The following is a 20,811-nucleotide window of genomic DNA, read 5'->3' as shown; positions in this document are numbered from 1 at the left end:
CCAACACTCCAGTAAAAAAAGTTTTTGAAGCAGAAGCCAAACAAAAAAGACAAAAAAAATGCTGCAACGGAGAAAAAAGAATGAAGAATCCCACGCTTCTGAAGAGGATGGAAATCTTGCATCAGACTCAGATGAGACTGACAAGTCACTAAGTGAAGACCTAAATTTGGAAAAAAAGCATTTGTTTTGGTGAAATACGGCTGAAATAAGTTGACCAAAATGTACGCAGGTGACGTAACATCTATTGATAGGTCACAAGATTTGGTAACTGTAATCTTTTTGAAAAGAAATGGAGCGTACATTGTCCACCCAGACCTTGAAGACATAAATATAGTCAGTGAAGATGACATACTCAAGATACTTTCACTGCCTACTACCTAGAGAAAAAAAGAGCCTGCCTAAAATTGTTGTTTAATGACAATCTGGATAAGGGAAATAATATCTTTCTGCAATCGAAAGTAGCAATATATAATTAGAGATGCAGTCATCAATTTGGGTTTGTGCTTGTTTACATAACTTTTCAGAATTCAAATTGGATTAGTAGCCATTTTGGATTTGTTGCTACCCATTTTGTGAAGTCTAATTCAATACTGCTGAAACATCAAAGAAAAACATTATAACTGGTAAGTTTGCAACCTATTACCTGTCATAATTGTGTTCAAGCATGTCTGTTCTTTAATTGCAGCCACTATTTTTTTACTTTTTCAATGTGAACAAATTCAGAGAGAAACTTTTTCATGTGACACATGTGTCACATTGGGCTTTTGGTGTCATTTATTATTCAGCACCATGAAATCTGATTGGCTCAATCAGTTACTGGGATGTTTGTATGTTAGGCCTATATTAGGCTTTCATGTCTCTCTTTAATCACTTGTTTGAGTAAGATACCTTTATACCTGTCTGGTCAACAAACAGTCTACTTTAATCGCACATCATTTATCAAAAAATCAGGTTTTTCGATGACAGAGAAAGTTTGCTGCTAATAATTTCGAGCCAAAACATGCATTAATACATATATGTATTAGAAGTAGATACTTTCACATGTCTAAGTTTATTCTTGTAGATATACTACTGTAAAAAAGCAACAACTTGACAATTATGGCTTCTCATAAGAAACATGCTCAAGTGGAAAACATACTCGATATGATCGATGCAGATGACAGCGATTTAGAAACATTTGAGAATGATAGCAATTCGTATGAAGACTGAACTCCAAATTCACAGGTGAATACAAGCCGACAAGTTGTAATATAAAATACATATTTCTGAGTTTATTTTTTGCCTCAGGCACTTGGTAAACTACAAACCTTGCAATACTTGGTGCAAGAAAGATATAAATGTACTTGGATTATATATTGAAATTGTAGAATGATGTTCAATACAATAGTGAGAGTGACAGCAGCAGCGATGATGAACCCCATATACAATTGGTTCAACAGTTGGCTTATACGAGGTCTGATCAATAAGTTCCCGGAATTGTGTTATCATGACTAGTAGTCTATGTCGGAGTTACTTTTTCATGGTTGCAAACGAAAAAACAACTCCTAATTAGTTAGTACAGAGAGTTTTAGGCCAAAATTCGTAGTCGTTGCCAAGCAATATTAATAAAATCACGGACTAGTTTGGATCTTTCGGCGAATTTTTCAAAATGGCCGATCAAAACGAACAACGCGTCTGTATAAAATTTTGTGCCAAACTCGGTAAATCACTATCAGATACCCTTCAAATGTTGCATACAGCCTTCGGGGATGAGTCTCTAAAGAAAACACAAGTCTATGAATGGCACAAACGGTTTAGAGAAGGAAGAGAAGAGGTTGAAGATGATAAACGCTTTGGAGCTCCAACATCACGAAGGACTGTCACTGCCATTGACACTGTAAAGGCTATAGTCAACGCTGATCGCCGTGTTACTATACGGGAAGTAAGCCAACAAACTGGGCTTTCCTTTGATACCATTCATAAAATATTAAAAGATGATCTTAACATGCATAGGGTAGCTGCAAAGTTTGTTCCATGTTTGCTGAATGATGATCAAAAGCAGAGAAGAATTGACATTTGTAGCGAACTTAAGACAACAGTACTGCATGATCCCGACTTCCTAAAAACTGTTATAACAGCTGATGAAAGCTGGGTGTATGGGTACGACCCTGAAACCAATATGCAGAGTTCACAGTGGAAGTCACCTGAGTCTCCTAGACCAAAGAAGGCGAGGATGTCACGGTCAGCGATCAAAACGCTTCTGGTTGTTTTCTTTGACATTGATGGAATAGTACACAAAGAATTCTTACCTCCAGGAACTACTGTTAATCAGTATGTTTACAGAGATATCTTAAGGCGCTTGAAAGAAAGTATCAGGCGCAAAAGACCAGCTTTAGCGAAGCCAGGTGGTTGCAGGTTACATCATGATAACTCCCCAGCACACACATCTTTGACTGTGAATGAATTCTGTGCCAAACACTCCATCTCTATTGTGCCTCATCCCCCGTACTCACCAGACCTTGCTCCCTGTGACTTCTGGTTGTTTCCAAAGTTAAAATTTTCCCTTAAAGGTGAACGATTTGAAGACATCGAATCAATTAAAAGAAATACAACTTTGGAGTTGCGGGCCCTGAAGAAAGCAGACTTTTGTCACTGCTTTGAGCAATGGAAGCAGCGTTGGACTAAATGTATAGACTCTCAAGGAATGTATTTTGAAGGAGACTAATTTAGTTTGTTTGTAAAACTATCTATATTGCAACAATACAGCCATTCCTGGAACTTGTTGATCAGACCTCGTACATCCAGAAATAGTAAGCCAACTTAGTGCTGGGAAAAAAACATTTTGTCGACCTTCAGCAGACTTCAAAGTTCACCACTGCAGCCTGATGAAAATCAACGTCTGCTCACACCTTATGAGCAATTTCAGAAGTTTGTAACACCTGACATGATAAGTAACCTCGCAGAAAATACAAACTTGTATACTGTTCAGAAAACTGGAAAGTGTGCCAATACTATAGTGAAAGAACTTGAACAGATGATAGGAATGTTTTTTCGAATGGGACTAGTGAGAACAGCTAGCTAGCGGCAATACTGAGAAGCTGAAAGTTCATATGAGCCAGTAAGTGGTGTCGTGTCAAGGAATAGGTTTGAACTACTCTGTACCATGATTCACATCATAGATAATGCATCAATAGATGAAGCAAAGCGAGAAGACAAATTGTGGAAAATTTGGCTTTGGCTAAACGCTATGAGGATTCAATGTCTAGCAATTGTCCCAGAAGAATATTCAATTGATGCAACAATGTCTCAGTATAGAGGACTTGGAAGTCCTATACGACAGTATATAAAAAGCAAGCCCCATCCATGGGGGTTCAAAATACGGGCAAGGGGTAACAGTAGTGGACTGCTGCGTGATTTTGATGTTTAGCAAGGTTTTGATGGAACTCGGACAAAATTAGGTCAGGTAAGTGATGTCGTTGCTAAGCTTACATCAACTCTACCAAAACATCAAAGTTATAAGGTGTATGTAGATAATCTCTTCACTAGTATACCTTTACTAAAAAACTTGCAGATGATGGAATATGTTACACTGGTACTGTCAGGCAGAACGGGCTTCCAAAAATCAACACGGCTGATGATTCAGATCTAAGAAAGAAGGGTCGTGGTTCGTATGTACAGAGTAGAAAAAGAAAGTAATATTGCTGCAGTTAAATGGTATGACAACTGAGCTGTGACAATGTTGCCAACCAACACTTGCTTGCATCCTATACAAACAACTAAGAGATGGGACAGGAGCAGACGCTGGATGTAGTTATGCCAGCTGTAATTAGAGATTCAAACACCTGGGCCACGTAGACTTGGTAGATTCACTCTTGGCAAAATACAGGTTTCGCATGAAATCAATGTGGTAGATCTACTTGTTTTGGCACATGCTTTCCGTTGGTCTTGTAAATGCATGGCTAACACACAGAAAAGACCACAAACTGTTGAATCTAACCAAAAATGGGTTGTTGCCAGTGTAAATTTCATGGTTTTAGAGTATTTAGCAAATATAGTATTCGCTTATGTTTTGTGGATGATAAAAATTGTTTCATGAACTTTACTAACTGAAATGTAATTTGATCCGTGATCACTCTGCTTCCATAATATGACACATTTTAGTTTTTTATTATTCTTTATGTATAATTTGTAAGCAATAAATCAATAAAGTACAATATCTACATCACCGACCGATGTGATATCGTTTAATGCCCAAAGTGTCAGAAAATAGTAAAATTATTCAAATAAAATATTTAATTTACAGCCGGGGCACTGCGGGGCCAATCGTTATGAATCATGGTAGCCTCAAAATTTTACGATTGCGATGAACTTTCCTTCAGTTCGGGAAGCAAATATGCAGAGACAGAAGTGATAAGCCAGTAAAGAATAGCATAAATCAAAATGAAAAAATAATTTATGTTTTAAAGTTAATATCTTTCATTCTAACGATTTGAACTGTTAGGTTCGAGTAGAAAATGCACTTTCCATTGAGTCAGTCATAATTATTCGAAAGTTATTATTTATCTTTAATAGGATTTTATTGACTCTGTAAGCTGTTTATAAACCCTGAAACTGTATCAAATTAATTTTTTTTTACAAAACTTGCCATTTTCAATTTTTATGTAAATATGAAATTATATTTTTTATTTCTAGCCCTATAAAAGTCAATTCTTTTCAGTCAACCATTTAGTTCGAGTAATTTAACATATAATTTTTTTAATTGAATGTCAACAAAACCCATCTGTAATTTTACTACTTTTATGCAATACAAAATTATCAAAATAAATTCAAATAACTTTGATAAATAATTTTATTTATACTATTGTAATTATAAAATACAAATGAGGTAAATTTTTGCAATAGATTTCATACTTTTACTATACTATTTGCTTTTTATAGGCTGCAAAACTCAAGAACAGAGTTATTGAACATGTCGTTGTTAGTTAAACCATGTTTATCAGTTTATTTGAGACATACCGGCACGTGGATTTGCTGTTTTTGTTTGACGGATGATACTAGCAAGGAAGAGTTCGAGATTAGCGAAGAAGTTTTGGATCAGCCAGCAGCAGGAGTATGTTCAGTCAGTTGTAAACCACATATTGAGTACATCATTTCTGACCAGTATACATCATACATTGTCTTTCCACATATGAAATTCTACAAATGCATGTTCTTATGTACTTGTACAATTTTGATGTGATTGTGTATATAATTACATTAACATGCATACTGTATTTTCAAATATGTGTGACTGTGAACATGCTCAAATTGACATGAACTATGCATGCATGTCTTGCTGTCTAGACTTCTACATCTTAACTGTTCTGTATATGTAATCCTGCAATTTTATAAATAGTATGCGCATATTGGTATTGTAGGATGACAGAATTGATGAGAGTTTTTGGTGATGAAGTTTTGAGTAGTGAAGATGGCAGACTACCGAGTAGCTAATCACTTATTTGTGAGTATAAATAAAATTCTGGTTTCTGTTCAAACAATGTTGCTCCTGTTTACTCTTGCATTATAACTTTTGAATTTTTGTTAGCTCGCAATGATCACACTAGAGGAAGTAGTACAGGCAGAAGCGGGTGACCAGGTCAAGTGCTGTCCATATCAGTTCAAGGTGCGCAAAAAAAACACCAACACGCTATTTGCTTGCTCAGAACTTTAAACTCAACTCCCATACTGCCAAGCTAATGACTTCTACTATTTTTTTAAAGTTCAACCTTGTATGCACTATTGATGGATCTATTGGTGGTGGTATATCTCAATGAATAGATGAAACACGTGTGCTACCAGGTGGACATGCAATATCAGATGCAGAATCGTCTGTCCTAATTCAGTTTGCCGACTGGTCTAAGGTGGCTCCATAAGAAGTTGTCGAAGCTCTAGTGCCTGACAACTTTTGGCCTCACGGGAAAGAGCAAATTAGCTTGTAAGCAAGACAACATTTAAATAGACCTCGATACAAATTTGGTGAAGCCTCATGATAATCTTAATAATTGAAAGACAGTGACAATACAAAAGAAAAAAAGTTTTTTTGCCAATGTCATTCATCTGGGATTAGTAAAGAAATTAGAGATCACTAATTATTGGTCAACCAACTCGGACATGCATTCTAATTTTGCTAGTAGCATGTCTAGGAACAAGTGGCTTGAAATCAACTCTATGATGCATTTTAGAGGTTCTGAAACATTGTGCCACGCAGTAATGAGAGTCTTCACAAGTGAAGCCTTTTTAAAACGGCATTAGTAAATAATTCATCAACTCATATGCCTCTGGTTGTAAACTTTCCCTTGATGAGGCTATGTGTCCGTTTTGAGGACAGCTCTCTTTTCGACAATATAATGCAAATAAACCGGATAAGTGGGGCATTATAAAGGCAGTTTATAATACTCGCTCAGAGTTCATTCCACAAACTTTGTCGAAATGTAACCCTACCAAACAATGAGTAGTTTGCAATGGGAAGGATGTACTGCGAGTCTTGTTATTGGTGCATGACCTGCCGGAAAGCCCTATGTCACGCCATGTTTTCATGTTCGCGACTAACTGTATATCTATAAATAATATTCATAACTTTGTATTGTATAGAATAAATCAGTAACTCTAGTCAGACTATATATTTTGCCATTTTTATTGAACAAATCTAAATTTGTTTCAGCAAATAATGATTTTTGATATTCAAAAATCTTTTGAAACTATCTTCTTTGAGACAGCCTACATGTGAGTATGAGTTGTCTATGTGAATTTAATGTTATTTGAGAGAAGAGTGTAGAAACTTCACAAATTATATGCATACACCCCATGTATACTATGTGCGTGAAATGTTTTTAAACGAAATATCGTGTCTGATAATTGCTTAACCAGCTACAAGCACTTGAATAAGGAAAACCTTCTTTGTTAGTTTTTCTGAGTCAGTCAGTGTGAAATCTCACATTTTTGATGCAGTCAGCTGCGTGTCTTGGTCTGCATTGGAATGTCAGGTTGCATCATGGAGTGTTTGACCAATCCTGGGACCTTACTGGTCATCTATTTATCATGTTAAAAAGCCTAATAAGCCAGCCACCTGCATAAACAGCCAGTTAGAAACATTGTTACTGGCAACTTGGTACTGGCAACAACAAATAGAACTTTTACACAGAACATGATTGTTCATTCATATTATCAATGTAGGTCGTAATAAGGAGACACAGAGTCAACTAATTTAATTTGTCTGTTTTATGTAATATTTTTAACTATTGGAAAGATGTTTCAATAACAACTCAGTCTAATCTAGTAATAATTAACAGAAACTATACAGCAACAAACATTATTTTTATGACTACATGTTACATATACAGTGTTATATATGAAGTGATATGCGTTACTATATTCATGTTATTATGATAATATTATGCCTCTTTTGCTATGCCAGTACATCTCATGTCCTACCAAATAATTCTAACTAGTGTTATATAATATTTTTGCTTATGTGAAGTTTGTTTTACAGACTTTACGGTAGTTTTGGTACAATAAAGATTAGCAGTGAACTCACATTTTCTTGAAACAACCCCAAGTTTTATAAGCGGGACAAAGGTCTCCACAAGGAGACTTGGCTGGTTGTTGTGAAAGTTGAATGAGTATATGATCTCAAATCTGTCTCTTGAAGTAGTAACTTGAACTAAAGCAATTTTCTGAAAAATAAGCGGTATTTGGGGTGAATCGCCAGTAAATTAGTCAGTTGTAAGTGAGTTGAAAATTGTTTATTGTCGAATGCCCGAAGCGCTTTGCAACACGAGAGGTGCCACGTCAAAAAGCTGAAGTGCCTTTTTTGTGAAAGCGATGCTGAATCAGCACATTGAAGAGGTTCATCGGCGGTCTGTGACCATGCAGACATCGCCCACAAGGCCAAGGAGCAACAGCAAACAAAAGGAAAAGAGAGTGGCTTCTCCAAGGCCGCAGCAGAGTGGGCATAGAAGACTGGTGTGGTGTCCAGCTAACTCTCAAGGTAGCACCCACACCAACAAGAGAAGTTGTCTCCCGAACTGTTGCCTGCAATCTGAAATCCTTGGGACTAACAGCGTAAATATGAAATAACTCTTTGGAGTAATTCCTCCAAAGGAACTTTTCAGTACTGTGATATTATTGGCTCGCTATAACTCTTCCCTTGACCGGAAGAAAAATGCGAGACCATGAACAAATGGCGTAAAAAAAAGGATGTGTGTGGACCTTGGCTGCCTCAATAAAAGGATGAAAACAGAGACATATTCCACTGCCAAGATTCAGTGACATATTGTCAAGACTGGTTGAGGGTCGTATATTTTCCAAGGTCGATGTAAATTCAGGACTCCGGCAAGTTAAGCTCGACCATAAAAGTAAGTTACTGACAACCTTCATCTCTCCATGAGGGAGGTATTGCTTTGAAGGAATGCTTTTCAGCATTTTGTCAGCCTCTGAGTATTATCAGAAGAGCATGGAAATGATATTGGGTCGGATGGACAGAGTTATCTGTCTAATGGATGATGTCTTAATCGTCAGTCAGGGTGAGACCATTCACTGGAAGAGGTTGAATATGGTCCTATCGAAGATCGAAGCTGCTGGAGTGGGCATAGAAGACTGGCATGGTGGCCCAGCTAACTCTCAGGGTAGCAGGCACACCAACAAGAGACGTTGCTTCCCGACACTTCAAGAGACACTTCGCAAACACAAGTGTGAGTTTGGCTGTACTTCAGCCAAATTCCTCAGACATCTTGTCAGAGCTGAAGGTGTGGCCAGACCCGGACAAAGTAAAATCAATTTGCCAGCTAAATCCCCCAGAAGATAAGACAGATGCTACGCGCTTCATTGGCATGGTTAACTGTTTCAACAAGTTTTCCAAGAATTTGGCCAACTTAACTACACCTATTTATGCCGTGATGGGATCGAGCTGTATGTGGTTATGGGGCAATAGTCAACAGTCAACTTTTGAACAGATCAAACGAGAACCGTCACAAGCTCCTGTTTTTTGTGCATTCAACATGAACAAGTCTGCTATCGAGGCTGTACTATTACAGCAGACCGAGCCAAATATTTGGCAACCAGTCAAATATGCTTCACGCAAACTGATTGATGTTGAAACTAGGTGAGCAATGTTCGAAAAAGAAGTGCTGGCAGTTACCTGGGCCTGTGAAAAAGTTGATTATTACCTACTAGGTTCATATTTTGAGGTAGAGGCGGAACACAAACTTTTAGTAGCCATTCTTGGTGACAAGGATCTGTCTAAGCTACCTTTGCGGGCACAACGATTTAAAATGAGGATGATGAGATATGATTATTCTATTTTTCATACCCCAGGACCTCAAATGTATCTAGCAGGCGCATAAGTCGGCCCAGCGCCGCTAGCAGTGAAAACATACGCCACTTTTGTTCTTTTTATCACAGTACGACAAATTCAAGATGCGGAATCACTTCAAGTGGGTCCAATCTCACGCAAGAAGATACCAACAGGCCGATTAATAAGCAGAAAAGATTGTGCGCCTACAGGTCTTTGGTATTCTGGGCATACCTAGGCTTGAGATGAGGTGAGAAAAAGCCACTACCTGCCTGCATTTATGGCTATGTCAGAACACTGTTTCCGAGTGCAGATAACGAAGAGATTTGTGCTGATTGGCAACATACACTCTTTGCTTTAAATAATCAGCAAGACAATTGATACAGTTTTAACAGTAAAGAAACCCAGTTATAATTGTGGTGTGCTTGAGTGCTTGTCTACTTATCTTATCTCGTAATCTGACTTAAATATCCTTTCTTGTTCAAAGATGTTCCATGGGCTCACTCTTACCTAAACGAGAGAGCTTGCTTACAAGTATGCAGTGAACTTGAAAATAGACATACCAACAAAATAGCATAGTGAGAAGATGGCTGGTAGAGATTGGCTACAAAGTTTCCGCAAGCAGAAAAGCAGTATAGCATTGAGATCGCCTGAGGCAACAAGCCTTGGATGCGCAACTGCTTTTAATAGGGCTACCGTCAAGGAATCTTTTGACAACCTGGAATGTGTCCATCGGAATACAACTTCACACCTGATTGCATTTACAATCTTGAAGAGACAGGCACTTCTACAAGGTGCTTATTAAAAAAGGAATTAACCCAAGTTCTGACCAAGCCGATCTAATCGGCTTTTCAGCCTGATTTTATTTTGACCGGGCCGATCAGATCGGCTGTTACAATATTGCTCTATAATTTCTCAGATTCGCTCATTATTATTACTTCACCCAATAATATTTAAGGAAACAAAACATAAATACGTTTTCAACTGTAGTCGTGATAATTTCCGTTTTATACGTTTTGCACTTGAAAAATATTTTCTTGAAAACGATCGTTACTGCTACCCGGAATATGGATGAGGAAGACGTTTTAGGCCATTTCGATTCTGATGGCAGTGATTTTGAAGCCGATCAGAGTGATGATGATTACTCAGAAAGCTCTTCTGAATCAGATGATCGAGAATGTAAGTTAAATCATTTGGCTTTTTATTTGTTGGTGTTCGTATTTCATTAGCGTGTTAGTCGCTGTAACACTCGAAATTAGATACCAAACTGAAGTTTCAACCTGTAGTCAGTCACACGAAAGTTGATCTAGATTTGATATTTCTGAGCAAAACAAGTTTTTATTACTGTGATAGGGTTAGATTAAATCACGTTTAGGTGTCAGCCTGTAAAAATAAATTTATTGTTTTATTATATTTATATTATTTTTTATATTTATACATGTCATTGTCACAACTAGTAATAATAGTGCTTGTATCCAGTATGGATGAATGAACAAATATTGAAGCAGTTGGTATATAGCGTCAATATTCTATTGTTCTTGTGATTGTTTTATCAACAAATTCCTAGTCCACCGGTTGTTTCAATCAATGTTGAAATGCTGTTCTTTTTTCAGCTGTATCCCCAGTTGTTGGTGCTCTACAAAGTGCCAGGGAAAAAGCTCGAGGCCAGAGATCCAGCAGAGGGAGACGAGCTGTACGTTGCTGGCGGGCAGCTGTACAATCTAACCCTGATGCTGGCTGGAGTGAGGTTATCGCTGACGTGGTTGAGGGTGAGAGCTATGAGCTTGCTGATGGTGTGCCAGATTTCACAGTGCGGCAGCCTAGTCTCACAAACATACCTGATGATCGCGCTACCCCTCTCCAGTTCTTCGAATCATTTATCACAACCGCGTTGATTTCAACAATGGTTTGAGAGACAAACAGGTACTGAACTATGATAAAGTTGTTACAAATTTTATGCATCTTCAGTTAAAAATTTTTTGTCATTTTATTGATAATGACTTGAATAGCGTAGGTTTTTGGAGTTGTGATTCAGTAAATTTCACTTTTGGCTCAATCATGACATGAATCGAATTTACCTTTATTTCTTTTTAATTAGCATATACTTGAGCTACATATTTTTTATCTTGTAGGTATGCAGCAGGGTATATAGCTTCACTAAGCTCACTGAAACCTGACTCCCGGTTTCGTCGCTGGAAATACTTCACTGCTGAGGAGATGAGAAGGCACATGGCTCTCAGAATAAACATGGGAGTAACATGGAAAAAAAGTTCCCTAACATGGACACACCATTCTTTTGGTATGCAACCTCACATCAAATTTACATTTGTACTTTAGTTACGCTATGAAATTATGCAGATATTTATAAAAGTAGATATTTATAACACATGTCATGAATTGAATGTGACCAGGTGACTACAGGTAGTTGTGGTATTTACATGTATATCTGCACAGTGCAGTTCTTTTCAAATACATGATCAATTTTGTGTAAAAGCTGAGTGAAACTTGACACAAAATTGCAAACAGTAAACCTGTAAAATTTAGAAAAACTGTGCTATCTGAATTGATATTAGACACATGGCAAGTTGCCAATAAAAATAAAATCATTATTGGTGTAGGTTAGGAAATTGCTTAGGTGCTCGTGTGGACATGGATTTAGTCTTTCTAGCATGCGCATGTAATACTTCAAATTTTGAACATTAACCTTGCACGCAGTTTACTGTCAACTTTGAATTAGAAATTCAAGTTTTATCTATAGCTGCATGCAAACATACACATCATGGTCCTGTATGCTCATGGTATGTCTTGAAGGGATACGATGAGCTATGGCCGATTTGTCCTAATTCATAGATTCTTTCATTTATGCAACAACGAACGGTAACCTCGGCGAGGAGAGCAAGGCTTCGATCCCTGGTACAAGGTGCAAAATCTACTCGACCCACTGAATCGCTGCTTCAAGCAATAATTCCGTCCCTATCAGCTTGTTTCTATTGATGACAGCATGGTGGGCAACAGAAACATTTATATCCAGTATTTGCCAAATAAGCGCCACTCAAGATTCGGCATAAAGAAATTCCAGCTGTGAGATAGTAAGACAGGTTATGTGATGCACGTAGAACTTTATTCCGGCCAGGACTTTGACATTCGATCTGAAGAGGGGCAAGCAATCACAGTTGTCAAACCCCTAATGTCTAGTTGTAACATGTATAATAAAGGCTATCATCTGGTAACCAATAATTATTACACAAAGCCTTCCCTCGCAGAAGATCTGTTTGCCCAAGGTACTATGCTCACTGGCACTGCTCGACTAAACTCTCGAGGCTACCCAAAATCATTAGGTAATGCCTGCCCACAAGTCCAAGACTCAAAGTATATGAAGAAGGGCTCTGGCATTATCTTAGCTTGTGCTTATCGTGATAAGCCATCCCAGCGCAAGCCTGTGTTGCTGCTTTCTACTGGCACAAAACCCGTCACCCATCGTACTTCTCGCAGGGCTCATGAGCAGAACAAACCTGCCTGGTTTTGCTTTACAATAAAGGTATGGGTGGGGTAGACCTGAGTGATAAGAAGGTTTATCATATAGCAGCTGAGCGTGCAACACACAGATATTGGGTGAAGGTCGCCTGGAACTTAATAGATATAACGCTTCGTAATTGCCATGAACTTTTTAAGCTAAAAAATCCGGACACTAAAATGGACATCACCGACTTTGTGTCCGAAATAGTAATGCAGTTAGTGGGCCCAATAGTTGATAGTGAAGAAGAACAGGCAACTGCTGATGGCCATCAACTAACTCGGGTTCCTGGAAAACGAGAACGTGATTGCGTTGTGTGTTCCGACCGGTCTGCCAAAATTCGCAAGCGTTCCCGGACCTGGTGTGCAGCAAGCAAAATGGGCTGCCATTTAGGCTGCTATGAGAACTTCAATCATAAGCTCTAATTACTTTAATTATTATTAATTATATTAATATTGTTTTAACTAATAGTAATATAAATTTAATTCTCTCAATTTAATTGTAATTCTCTGTTTGCGTTTATCTAGTTCAGTCTGTATACTCGAATATTACTACCTAGTTTATTTTCTCTCCTTATTTTTACTTTCATCGGTTTAGAAGAGAATTGCAATAAAATGAAAAATAATTAAGATAATCCTTAGAAATTTTGTGCAGATGTTCTTCACACTTAGTCTCACATGATTCTGCAAAAGGACTTTCAACAGAAGGGTACTGCCTTTGCCTACAACTCCTGAAACACATGAAAAATTTTACGAAATCATCTCCCCATAATATATGGTCAAAAATAGTATATCTAATGAACATTTACAACCCAGATTATGGTCTAGTTGGATTCTTTACTTTGTTAGCTTTGGGAAAATGTATTCATCGTCCAAGTTTAATTGACAACTTTTAGAATTATTGGGATTACCCACATGCCTCGATTACCGGTGAAATAGACGGTCATTTAAGAAATTTTTATGGTCGGTACTCGGGTTAAGCAGCTAGGGCAGATTGCCAGTGCAGAGCAAAGAATTACCATCTCAATGGTTTCTTGTGTCAGTGCTACAGAGAAAAGTCTTCCACCCTGCTTTCATATTTCCAAGAGTTCATTTCAAGCAACAAACGATGCATGGCGCACCTTCAGGTTCAAGAGGCTATGCAAATCCTAGTGGGTGGATGATTAATGAATTGTTTCCAGAAATGAAAAGTTTATCTGCCACATGAACGGTTCAACAGATAAGCCAAAACTTTTACTCCTTGAGCATCATGCTAGCCACATATCTTTTGAGACTGTGCAGATGGCTAAACAACAAGGCCTCTGTCTGCTGAGCTTTCCACCTAACTGCAGCCATAAACTGCAACCTCTTGATGTTAGTGTATTTGGCCCTTTCAAGCAGTATGGGAAGGTTGGGTTACATGAGATAAGGGTACTGTGAGAAAAGACTTGCAGAGGGAAATCTTTAGGGGAATCCCCAGAGTTCTTTACATTAAAAGGTGAAAAAATTGTTCAATTTCTCTTTTGCAATATGACTTCAAGAGAACTGCAGGTATGTAAGAGCTAAGATAGTTTTCTTCATATTCTATTAAAAAAAGCCTGTGATACATGCATATGTTTAGTGGAACGTAATTCCCAAATGCTTGGATTTACAATAGTCAAATGTGCAACTCTATGCTTTATTTTTTTGCAACAATTTCAGATTAAAAGCTACCCTCATTCTCATATTTAGCCAAACTCTTTTCATTTTTTCTATTTTTTGACCACTGTGGCCTGTGGGTAGCTTGCGACAAAGTGCCATAACGTAGGCACTTTGTCATAAATATTATGACATATTAGTATTATTAGTATATTAGTACCCTCATATATATTATGACATTGATTTGTCTCCATGTGCCCCATCAAGGAAAGCTTGAGACAGCATCCTAAGGTATCATACCTCCTGTCTCACTGTACCTGGCCATGTTTCTCAATGTACCCTTTAGTATGTTGTGATAATTTTATCGATAATTTTATATTTATAACAATATTGCAAGTCTGGCTATTGATCTAATCATACTAGAAATTTCCGCAACATCTCAACCGAGTACATCTACCGGAATATTTCATGATGCTAGGCCAGATCAGTTACCTTCGACCAACAGCGGAGAACTCCAGTCAATCACAACGTTGCTAGCAACCCACATGTTACTATATCTCAGAAACATCTGACAAATATTTTTCCTGAAATGTTAAGATGCTTTCCAAATATGGCTGCTGATGTAAGCAAAAGCTTCAAGGTAAACGAAAGATTAAAAGAAGCACTATTGCTACTGATATGCTTAATAACATAAAACAGTCTTCTACACAGAATGTGGTTGCTGAAACCACACCGGGCAATAAACCAAAAAGAAAAAATCAAACCGACAAACTAAACATGATGATTCAGATGACAACAGATCAAGTGATGAAAATATTGCAATAGCTGTCGACAGGTTGGATGATTCGGATCACAAATATACTGAAGGGATTGATGGTGTGGTACGTGATTTGAACATAGTTGAGTTAGGCAATATCAAAGAGGCAGCAGAGGGTGATAATGTTCTTGTTGAGAACAAAACTGCTTCAGATGCAACACTGTACTACATTGATAAAATTCTAGATATCCGTGCTAATTAGCTGCTCAGCATTAGCTGTCTACGTAAAGTGATGTCAAGCACAGACAACTATAAATTTATAATGCCAAACGTTCCAAATGTAAATGAAGTAAATCTCAACCAGCTACGCCACAAACTACCAAAACTGGCGAGTCACGGTGGAACACAGTGCCAGAAAATAGATTTTTATAACTTTGACCGTTTTTTCTCAACTAACATAGACATAAGATAGACTCAGATGCTGAATATCAATTATAAACATTTATTGTAAGTATTGCAAAAGTAAATAGTCAATGAACATGAACATCAAGAGTAGATGTGTGTGTGTGTGTGTTTAATTAGGCCTAGGCTACACGTTATTGTACATTACGTGATGAACATACATGTTATTTTGTGCTACGAACATACATGTTATGCTATGTTCATATAATGCTTCTTTATGCATATTCACTGTATTTAGTTCGAATAAAATAAATTTTCATGGCATGAAACTAATTAATTTCTTTGATGTTTCAACCTTCCCGTGTGCATTACAATTGTCTCAACCTTCCCACTAACACATCATTGTCTCAAGGTACTCTCAGTTCCTGTCCCATGCTACCTTTAAAGGTATACAGAACAGAATTTACTGATGCAGACCAAACTATCCTATTTGTTTGGTGCAATTTACGTTTAACAAAAACTAACAATTTTTTACAACAGATAAATGGTCAAAATATATTCTTTTAACGTAAAACGCTGTTCATCCACATATAACTGTAACTGTGTTTGAAACCTTTGGCCAACTGCATCTTTTGCAAAAATCGTATAGCTAATGCCATTGCAAAAAATGAGTTTGAAACAGACTCGCCACTGGGAACACTGATTCTCAATCGATCATCCAATCACATAGCGTATCAACCAAGACATGTAGCGTTTGACTCAATTCGTGATTATCTTATGTGAGGGAGACCGCACGACCCCCACAATTGTGACAATCTGGAAACAAGAAGAACACATGTCTATGATCGTCATTGCTGAAATCGCTAAAGTATTTCAACTATAATTTATTTCTATCGTTGTTCTATTACATTCACAATACAATGGCTAAAATACTCACAGCTAAACCAACTACTCCTTATAGCAGCTACCCAATTGATGACGAAATTGAAGATGGGCAAAGGTATAAATATATAAGTGGTCAACTATTCAATGAGTACAAGCGAAAAAGAGCCACAGTCAGATTCACCCTCATCATACTCAACAATGTTTAGTATAGCAACGACCACGAGTACTACTATTACTACTAATGGCACTACTTCGATTACAATTGCTTCGCCTACAACTACCTCAACTGACGTCTTACCAACTCAAGATAAATTTTGCAAGTGTGACAATTGTTCAGACTTGCTGACAGCTATTGAAAAAATATGTTGCTATACTGAAAATCTGGCTAATAGAAACTTTCAGGATGATTAGTATATTCCTGGTATAAATAGCTGCATCCTGAAGTCTAATTGACTAATAAATCAGATATTAGGGAAAGTTGCGATACAACTCTAATGGCTCAAAAATCAAAGGTATCTTGGTTTCAGGGGGATGCTCTTTGTTTACTAACATGACTGATTTAAATTACAGACACCATGCTTATAGAAACTATATAGATTTCGTCTACGGGTACCTTGGAAAAAAAACTGAAAAGTTATTCCTTCATGCGTTGTTTCCAACATACACACAATGTGGCCTGATTTAAATGGGAGTTTTTTAGGCTTCAAAAATGTAGAATCAGAAGATGAAGAGATCAGAATGACACATTGAGTAGCTAGCTTGTTTTTTCTGGGTAGAACATCACTTTTTAACCCCCACAGGAGGGCCTTTCGCGAAATCTTTTTATCTTATTTTATCTTATGCACTTTTTTTGAGCCTAGTGATTCAGAGTGACCTATTTTCCTATAGATGGCCTATAGATAACCTATGTCGTGACTTATAGAAAATCATACATGTAGGTATAAGCTTCTCCTTAACAAATTGTCTTCAAAGTGCGAAATCGTGCTGTTGAACAATACATTGGCTGGACAAATATAAGAGAGATGCTGGATGCATTATAATCGAAATTTGCGATTCAACTAGTATAGTAATACTGTAATAAACAGAGAGAGAAAAAGTTCTCGAACACAAGTTTACCAGAGTTTTACAATATCAGATCCTATTTGTGCACGTCTGTTGTGTTTTGCTTTGAGCCTATAAAGATTATTATTAATATCGCAACATTTGGAATCACCAATAACAGGACCGCACGATCTAGAGAACGGGACGACACGCTGTAGCTAAAAATAGATGTGCGTTACAAATTAACTCTGATAATTCTTCAAGCTGGCCAGTCCATTCAACTCGAGATACATACAGAAGTTGACACTGGAATAACATACCTATACAAAGTATGATGTTATTTTAGTGGAATAACAACATGGTGGCAGCACGATCTCAGTTATAGATGATTATGACAACAGCATCTGATGTCAAGGGTTCTCAAGACTCACGGACAACAGCTGCATACATAACAAAATCGAGATCGCGGACCTACTTTGTTTACTAATATTAACTAATATTATTCTTGCTGTAGTAACATTGTTTGTTCTGTCAACTATACATGTATTAGTTTGTTGCTAAGATGGAAGGATTGAAGCAGTCTGCTGAGATGTCGCTTGAAGGCAATGTTTCAGACAACTGGAAGATATTCCGAAGAAGTTTAGAGAATTACCTCTTAGCAGTAAATTTCGTTCTGAAAGTGAAGGCTGGATTGCGCTTGCTCAGTTGGAAGCCCCAACAGGTACGAACAAAGCAGTTTTGAAAGATGTACGGAAGATGTTTGATGACTACTGTAACCCTAGAAAAAATGAGCTATATGAGTGGTATTTATTCTGATCCTAGTCACAAAATTAGAGTGAGCCCATCGATGTTTACTTGAAACGTTTGAAGTCGCAGGCTGTCAAATGTGATTTCCCTCAAGATGTTAAGTTTAAAACATTATTGTGCCGTACAGTATTTGGATTATTTTCTGTCAAGCTGAAGGAAAGGCTGTTGAGAGACAACACTACGAATCTTGAGCGGGCCATAGCAGATATTAGGGCTACAGAAATCACTGCTGCTCAGTTGAATATAATAGCTGATAGAGACAAGACCACTCATAGCTGGCGACAGATAGCTGCTGTTGATCATAAACCAGCAAGTGATGAACCAAAGAAGATTAAATGTAGGTTTTGTTTATATGAACATGTCTATGTCAAATGTCCTGCCAATGGAAAGACATGTAAAAAGTGTAACGAAATTGAAAGTGTAAGTGAAATGGAAATCACTTTGCAAAAATGTGCTCCAAGAAAGAGGTTCAAGTGGTTGAAGCAGGAGGGGAGCATGTTGATCGGCCAGTGTCTAGCCTATTTATTAGCACTGCAGACTCGGATATCAGCGAAAGGTCTTGGTTTGTAGACATGGATATTGGTTCTGAAGCAAATGTATCATTCAAGACGGACACCGGTGCTGAGGCAAATACATTCACTGAAAAGACTACCAAGAAACTTAGTACCGAGGTAAAACCATCAAAAGTGATGTTGTTAGGATACCACAAGACTGTAATTGAGAACTTGGGCTATGTTTCGCTGCCAGTTCATCAATCAAACAGTACTTCTGCCTCACAACAGCTGAGATTTGAAGTGGTTAAAGGCAATCTGACACCAATTCTTGGTTTGGAAGCTTGTGAGTCACTAGGGTAGATTAACCGTCTAGATGAGATAACCTCTGGTGATATGTTGGATGAGTTCCCTGATGTTTTCAAAGGCATTGGTCGGCTAGATGGGGAGTACACAATCTCTGTAAATGAATCAGTGAAGCCTGTAATTCACCCGCCAAGACGAGTACCTATAAGCATAATGGATCGTGTCAAAGAAGAGCTAGATAGAATGTAGCCTGGGCATAGCTCTCTTGGGGGGTGGGGGAGAAAAAGCCTGGGACACATAGCGAAAAAAAGGTAAGATGACTTCTGCAAAATGAGTGACATATGTTACAAATGACGGTTAGTCTGATACTAATGGAAGCGCATCGGTAAATTCAGATCTCACGATGTATTAGATGTGAAACGTTTAAAAGTCTATCATCACGGTCATGTGACTTGATCTAGTAAAAGGCCCTATGTTTTTGGTAGGCTGGGTGGTTACATAATACCCGGTTTGATAACAAAACGGTAAGAACCATAGGTTACTATTCTCCCGTGTTTTCAAGTTTACAGTTTCATTTATCGGATAAAAAAATGGAGCAATTCAAAAATCATCTATCAAAGCTAGGCATAGTAACACTGAGACCAGAACAGTCTCAAGCTTTACAACATATTAGCGCAGGTTTTGACCAATTTATAGTTCTTCCTACTGGCTTGGGAAAGGGTATTTGCTATCAGATGGCACCATTTTGCAGTGGTAGGTCCAAGTTGTTCAATTAATCATCATCATATCAAGACCAAGTTTTCTTCGAGCTGGGTACTGGGTTTAGCACAGCCTTGAATCTAAATTGAGTACTTTCTCATTCAGGGATCAACAGCTTAAATTCATGGCAGATAGTATTGTTCACAAAAAGTTACTAAATTTATATTTTATACAATAATAAAATCTCCAACCAACAATTTTAGAATTTAATCTAAATAATAAATCACAAACCTTTTATTGGGTTTGTTGTTTAATAATGCTAAATAAATGACTACAAAAAGCCTATAAGAAAATCGTAAGCTAGAATCATAAATCTTTATCTTGTGATTTTTGGTTGAAATAAGTTTAAATTTACTGATTCAATCAATCAGATTGAATAAAACTTTGAGCCATTAAAGTCTGGTTCCCAAATCGATTGCAATACTCGGGCGGTAATACTGCGCAGCAACACTTGCGGTGCTAGGCGCGGTTTTATGTTCACATAAAACTGCGTCGCAGGTGACCGCATGGCCAGGCAGCCTCGGAATGTCAAGGTCTTCTTAAAAATGGCCGCTCTCAAGGGAAGGTTAAAATTGCTCGTACTACTTCATTTGAGACGAAAAGCAAGAAGAAGACAGCCACAATTGCGGAGCTTTTGGGTACCAAAGTATATTTAAATGCCGAAAAACACACGGACAGTTTCATTTAGTTTAGAGAACTGGCAAGTGGCGACAGAGAATATTTCTTCAGGTATGTAGGACGTAGATGTATTTATAAAAAAAAATGTTTGGTCGCTTTGTTATTCGTGCAACTAGATTTTTGATGGCAATTAATTGTGTATTATTCACCTTTATATGGTCGTTCGTATCATCAAAGCCCCCGACTATGCGACACTAGATAAATATTTAGCTTCTTGACTCTGGGCCAGCCAAGAGCCATTTCATCTA

At 37.6% G+C, this 20,811-nt stretch overlaps 1 protein-coding gene across 1 annotated transcript; it reads left to right on the top strand.

The window, feature by feature from the left end:
* The first annotated feature begins 8,425 nt into the window (after positions 1-8,425).
* LOC137404790 (uncharacterized) lies at positions 8,426-8,821 on the top strand. Its single transcript, XM_068091021.1, has one exon. The coding sequence runs from the start codon at positions 8,426-8,428 to the stop codon at positions 8,819-8,821; it is 396 nt and encodes a 131-aa protein (XP_067947122.1).
* Positions 8,822-20,811: the final 11,990 nt, after the last annotated feature.

The sequence above is a fragment of the Watersipora subatra genome, chromosome 9 (genome assembly GCF_963576615.1).
Source record: "Watersipora subatra chromosome 9, tzWatSuba1.1, whole genome shotgun sequence".
NCBI lineage: Eukaryota > Metazoa > Bryozoa > Gymnolaemata > Cheilostomatida > Watersiporidae > Watersipora > Watersipora subatra.
This window is presented reverse-complemented; position numbering and strand designations above follow the sequence as displayed.